This window comes from Tripterygium wilfordii, chromosome 2 (assembly GCF_013401445.1).
Source record: "Tripterygium wilfordii isolate XIE 37 chromosome 2, ASM1340144v1, whole genome shotgun sequence".
NCBI classification, from domain to species: Eukaryota; Viridiplantae; Streptophyta; class Magnoliopsida; order Celastrales; family Celastraceae; genus Tripterygium; species Tripterygium wilfordii.
This window is the reverse complement of record NC_052233.1, coordinates 2,168,767-2,175,312: the sequence shown is the minus strand read 5'-3', so window position 1 is coordinate 2,175,312 and position 6,546 is coordinate 2,168,767. Positions and strand designations below refer to the sequence as shown.

General features: G+C 33.7%; 1 protein-coding gene across 1 annotated transcript; it reads right to left on the bottom strand.

Moving 5' to 3' along the window:
* Window positions 1-270: 270 nt before the first annotated feature.
* Window positions 271-1,278, bottom strand: LOC120009341 (ribonuclease 3-like). The gene is made up of 3 exons (XM_038859897.1): window positions 1,039-1,278; window positions 709-919; window positions 271-518 (listed from the first exon to the last, which is right to left on the bottom strand). The coding sequence occupies exons 1-3, from the start codon at window positions 1,276-1,278 to the stop codon at window positions 271-273; spliced, it is 699 nt and encodes a 232-aa protein (XP_038715825.1).
* Window positions 1,279-6,546: the final 5,268 nt, after the last annotated feature.

Below are 6,546 nucleotides of genomic sequence, written 5' to 3'. Positions count from 1 at the left end.
ATTAATTTAACATTCATAACAAACTATTAAAAAGATAAGAGAAAAATTAAAGGATACATAAGAAAGATCTCTAGTTCTTCATCATCATCCAAGCATATATACCAAAAGTTTGGTGTCGAATACATAGATTTATGATAAAATCAACAGAAATTCACTACTTTTATTCGTTTTCGCCATTTATTTATATCAAGTACTTAAAAGGAAAAAAAGACAATTTTGGTACGAGACAAGAATCAGTGATAGAGTATAAGAATAAAGTCTATGTCGTCCTCAATCACTAACTAATGTAGCAGAAGGAAACTGTATGAGCTTGTCGGTTGGACAATTACCAATAGAAGAAGGACGTCCGACTGGTATAAGTATATCAGTCTTATTGAGACGTACCCAAATCTCATGTAGTTGTACATTTCCAAGTGTATTTTTGTTACACCTAAGTTCAGCAGCCACTCCCAAAGCGTCATTGACGGTCGTTGCCATCTTGGTTGCATTATAAAATTCATTGTCAGGTTTATAGCCTCCTGTTTCATATGACAAAGGTTATAAACTTGAAGAATAAAATTTACATGAATCCATCTATACTATAGGGAAAAGTAAAAGAATTATTATATTATTCGTAATCAGGTAAATTTTGGGGTATCCATTATCATAGTATAAAAGAATTATTTAAGAGAGAATGCAATAATATATATTATGAAGCTGTAAATTTACCTTGATTGAGTATTTGAAGGAAATTATAAGTCTTTGGGATATTTATGGTTGTCTGAAAATAAATTTTCGGATTCGTTGGATGTTTAAAACACATCCCATGTTTTACCCACTGATACTTCCAAAAATCATCAGTTTTTGTCTCGTTTAGGTAGAATTCAACATCCGGCCAGTGGTGGATCATATCAGGTACAAGCTCGCCTAATAACTCTCTCTGTTTCCACCAACAGTCATATAAACAAGAAAGAAAACATGAACAAAAAAAAAAGAGTCAGAAACAACTATAAGTGAGAATCCATAGGAACACAACATTACTCATATATATATACTAACCGTAATAGCTTCCGCTGGGAGTGGTATCTCGGTAGTGTGGCATCCCGTCTTATTATAGGGTGCAATCCACCTTGTTGTAGTATACATTGGCCAACCTCCATGAATTGTGAAACGATCATCTATCAACGGCTTATCGCAATCAATTGGTTCGTCTGTGTTGCAAAATGATGGGGGCCACACCATGACAATTTTCAAGAATTTATATGGACCCTTGGTTGATCTATAGACTTTTGTATCCATTGCTGAGCAGATGATTGTGGTTGTAAGAATGTACCTAAGCATCATACAAACTGATAATTTTCTCATTTCTTCTTTAACGAATAACAAGTTCACAACCCACTGCTACTGGTGTATTTGTTGTATGCATTAAGGATCTTTATAGCACCGTATTCGATGAAATATTTGAGCATTGTAATTTTTTTATTGTTCCTCAATGTTTAAAATATTATGAGAAAACATTCATCATGTTTATCTTAGGGATGCAAGTTTTAGCTGTCCTAAGTTAATACTCGCAATACCCGCCTTTTTTTTTTTTGAAATACCATAGAAAATTACGTTTACGGTCGGAATCGAACCTATAGAAAATATATTAATTACAAAGTTATATTTCCAATTAAATATTACATAAACGCCAATAGAAATAGTTTTGTCGTTTGTATATTATCATCTTCAAGGTCATAATTTTAATAGAAAGCAAGAAGCATCACTCAACGGTTGCCGAATAGAATCCATAACAATCCAAAGATGTCTATAGGGTGGTTGGCGATTCTTTGTCCTCGTATTTTTTTAACGTTGCAATTGAGGGGTTTTGTCAGTAATGGAAAATGCCAATATTGGAGTCGTTATGTTTTGCATGATAATTTCCTCATTACTTTCTGAAAAATGAGAAGCTCACAACCCATTGTTGTATTTTATCGAGAATATTTTAGATGGGCAGGGCTGGTATGATTCCAGCCCATTCCATCAATTACAACCGTTGATTGCACTTGATTGATGATGTAATTAAGTGTAATCAATGATGATGCAATGACTGTGATGGAATGGGATGGAATTGTTCCAGCCACACCCATGGCTGTAATGATTTCAGCCCATTCCACCAATTACAGCCGTTGATCACACTTGATTGATGATGTAATTAAGAACATTTTCATCTTGTTTTCTAAGATATTTACTTTGGTTTAATCGCGTCGTTCAATGCATAGTGATTTTTTTTAATCGATTCTCAAATGTTTAAAACATAAGCTATTTTTTTTAAAAAAAATTGTTTATAGACTAGGGAGAGTAAATATTTTAGCAGAAACCAGACAATGCAAGCCATGACAACTTTTAAACACTTAGAAATATTTAAACAAACAAATTCATAATTAACATGATGCATAAATAGTTTTTCTTTTCTTTTCTTTACTTTTTTTCTTGTTCTTGCGGCGTTATAGAATCCAATGAGACAGATATCCGAACAATTCTCAAAACTCTCCAGTTATAGCATCAATAGAAGCTGGCAAGAGCTGGAACATTGTTATAGAATCTGCCGTTGTGTTTTTTTGTCGTACTTTTCTTAGTTTTTATCTTAGGGGTGTTTTTCCTTTTCAGTTGTAAGTATGGTATTACAAGTGTTCCAAAGATTCGCATTGAATTGATACTTCGTCCTAATGTCGACAAGACAAATAAAAGCAAAAACTCAATCTAGTTTGCATCGCGTGGTGACTGGTGAGTCATAATACATGTATGGTATAAATTAAAAAAAAAAAAAAAAAGTTTCTCTCAATTCAATTTTGTTAGGGTACCCTACACCCGAGTCACTAGTTGAAGTGGTAAAGATTGTGTGTATTATTTTAGTGATCAGGGTTCGAATCTCCCTCCCCTATTTCAAAATGGCACAAATATCATACCTTCTATCAACCTTCTATATTGCGAGAAAAACAATTAATTCTCTTGCTTTTGCCCGTCTCCAACTCAACCGCCAAGGCTTCCGCCTCTAGCCATGGCGCCGACTGCTAGGAAGGTTGACTTGGTCTCAAAGGCTTAGCTAGAAGGCATATAACTCTTTCTTTCATATCAACGCCGAAAAGCAAGAGAATCAACGAACAATCTGCAAATATCAACATCTTTTCCCACGGTTAAGAGGTAAGGGACAGGGAAAGTCTTCAAAGCTTGTTTAGCTAGATTGTGAGCCACAACATTAGTACTCCTTCGTACATGATTAACTGACCAAGTTGAAAAATCCCTTAATAACCATTGAATCTCCACAACTACAGAACGCCAACAAGTCCAATTCAACTCACCTCCGCAAATTGCTTCAACAATAATGGATGAATCCCCTTCAATTCAATAAGGATTTCAAACATTAAACTAAACATATATATTAATAATTATTTATTTGTATTTTTTCTTTAGTTTTCGAGACTGTAATAATGTGTATGGAGCTATTGCGTGAGTGAAATGCTTTCTTGTTTTAAAATATTTTATAGTATTGAAAATTTTAAATTGGTGTATAAATGATTGAAGTTGGATCCGCTAATTTGTGTTGATTTATGTAGTTTGCACATGTGTGGACTTGTGTTTTTTTTATTTTATTAATTTTTAATAAAACTCTTAAATTTTGGAGATTCTTTTTAACTTCGTTAGGTGACCAACAAGTTATCTTGATTTTAATTTTAGAACATTGGATGTTTTAAAATAAATTTTACAAAATATTCTTCGTGATTCGGCAATTGGTTCAATTCTAATAACAACTATTAAGAAGATTACGATAAAATTAAAGTATAAATACGAAAGATCTATAGTGCTTCATTATCATCATCCAAGCATACGTCACAAAATTTAGGGTTAGTTATAGAAGTTTATGAGAAAATACTAAATTTATTGGTTTCCACTATTTATTTCTATTTAGCACTTAAAAGGGAAAAATTATTTCTGGTATGACACAAGGATTATTGTTTCATGAGACAGATTATAAGATTAAAGTCTATGTCGTGCTCAATCAGTGACTAATGTAACAAAAGGAAACCATATAAGTTTGTCGGTTGGACAATTATCAATAGAAGGACATCCACGTGACATAAGTATATCATCCCTGTTGAGACGTACCCAAATCTCATGTAGTTGTAAAATTTCAAGTTTATTTTTGTTACACCTAAGTTCGGCATTCACTCCCAAAGCGTCGTTAATGGTCGTTGCCATCTCGGTTGCATTATAAAATTTGTTGTCAGGATTATAGCCTCCTGTTTCATATGAAAACGTACATGAATTCTTCCATACTATAGGCAAAACTATAGGTATTAGTGTATTACTATATTCTTCTTAATCAAATAAATTTCGAAAGCACTACACATTCATAAAATAAACATTCATAAACTTACATAAACATGTGATATGCTTATGTGGCTCCTTTAATAAAGTTTTTTTTTTTTTTATAATCTATGTGACATGCCTATTTAACTTTCACCTAGATTATGTACGTTTATGGATAGAAAAATTATGGATATATATCATTTTGGAATAACTTTTGGGACATCCATTACCATAGTATAAAAGAATTATTTAATAAAGAATGCAATAATATTGTGAAGTTGTACATTTACCTAAATTGAGTATTTGAAGGAAATTATAAGTCGTCTTCTTGTTCCTTGAATGCATCATGATTTTTTCAACTTTTTCTCGATTTGCAACGCTTATAGAACATTAACCAGTAGTTAACCCGCCCGTTGCGCGGGCAATATTTACTTATGTATCTCTTGTATGTACATGGGTGAAGTTTTGAAGCTAAATAAGAAACCGAGGAGCGATGCCACTCCGATCCTTAGGAAGGTTCCAATTTCTTGAAAATAATACCGATAAGACATTTATTATCCTACAAACTATTCTTTCCTGAAATTATAAAATCAGAACTCCCAAGCTTTACAGAGTAATATAAAGATTTACAGGACATAAACAATATTATACAGAGATAAATATTTCTTAAGTTAAAATCGGGAAGAGAATTTGTATTCACTAAATTAGTATTCTTAACCATAAACTTTCAGTATGTAAGTAACTACTTAATTAAATCAAAGAAGACAATCTTACCGATAAGAAAACATGAAACGCAGTTTCACTTTGATCAACAACCCCTCCCCTTATCCACCTTGGCCTGCCTTTCATGAGAGAGCTGGGATCATCCTCATCCTAGACTTCACTAACATCATCAGGCTCTCTATCCTGATGGACTTTATCCAGACCAACACTGCCATTTTCATCGTCATCCTCGTCCAAATTCAATGCTTCAGTCTTGTGACCGCACAAATCCTCCTCTGACTTTGATTTTGTTTGAAAAGACCTCAGCATCTGAATAAGGACAATCACTGAATTGGTTTTATGGCCGAGGCCCTGCACAATAACATCAGAATGGATACGGTAATAACATTGACATGTAATTCCAAGACAGGCATCATGAAGTGCAATCAAAGAATCTACTAAGGCTTGGAAATGGGAATCTCTGATCATCAGTTAAAAAATTCCAACAATAGTATTGTGAACTTAACATCAAAAAAGGCGAGCTTTAACCAACAATCCAGCTTTGTACTCAGCTCCTCTACGGTGTTGTAAGACTTCATCGTACTTCTTTGGTGAATTTTCTCTTTCTTGGTACTCACTGATGGCCTCTCTATTTGGTGCTGCGTTTCAGGTAAGGAACCAACATAGCATACAACTGGAACACAAAGAATAAAAAGAGAAGGCGGAGAGTAGATATTACTCAACTCCTCAATATATATGACAAACCCCTTTCACCATCAAATCAGAGATGAATTGTGCTTTACATGTACTAATGTACAACTATTTCAAGGGGCACAAAAATTAGCCATCAACCCCTGAAATTCATTGTCATGGAGGAAGAGAATTAAAGCAGGTGGTAGTTGAAAAATCGAAGCTAATCAAAATGATGTAATATTTGAAGAACTTTGGCAAAGAACTATGGCCACTTTCTAATGAGTTATACGTTCTAAACTCCCACTTCTCTATTGCTTTTAAAAGTTTTACCTCAAAACCATCAAAGATGCAGGAAAGAAAAATCCAACATAAATACAAATAATCACAAATTCACAATCAGCATTATGCAGAGGAAAAGAAATCCAAACATGGAGAATTGTTGTGATAAATGCTTTGATGCATGCATCAGATGCCTAATGGTGCTCCTCTGTCAAGTATGCAATGATCAATTATAAAGTGCCATCTAAGTCCTTTTAGGCCATGAGATGCATTATTTTGAAGCCTAAAAAAATTTATGTGTGTGTCAAGTTATTGGTCTTGTCGATGATATTTATTTTTTCTCACAGATGAACTGCATCGACTTGCTCTTGGGAGGAACATCATTAAGAACTTGCACATGGCTGGGAAAAGAGCAAAAGCAAACATATGGTGATGGATTTTGTAAAAGTAGCTGAAAGAAATACTCAGACACCAGTGAATATTGATTGAGGCAAGACAAAAATTACTTTATGATTATGTGAAATTCCACATGTCTTGCAGAGC

Excerpts from the sequence above, each read along its gene's own strand:
- LOC120009341 (XM_038859897.1), bottom strand. The coding sequence starts at position 1,278 with ATGGATACAAAAGTCTATAGATCAACCAAGGGTCCATATAAATTCTTG. Across the intron at positions 920-1,038 it reads TCCCAGCGGAAGCTATTACG|AGAGAGTTATTAGGCGAGCT; the intron begins GTTAGTATATAT and ends TGGTGGAAACAG. Across the intron at positions 519-708 it reads CCTTCAAATACTCAATCAAG|GAGGCTATAAACCTGACAAT; the intron begins GTAAATTTACAG and ends CATATGAAACAG.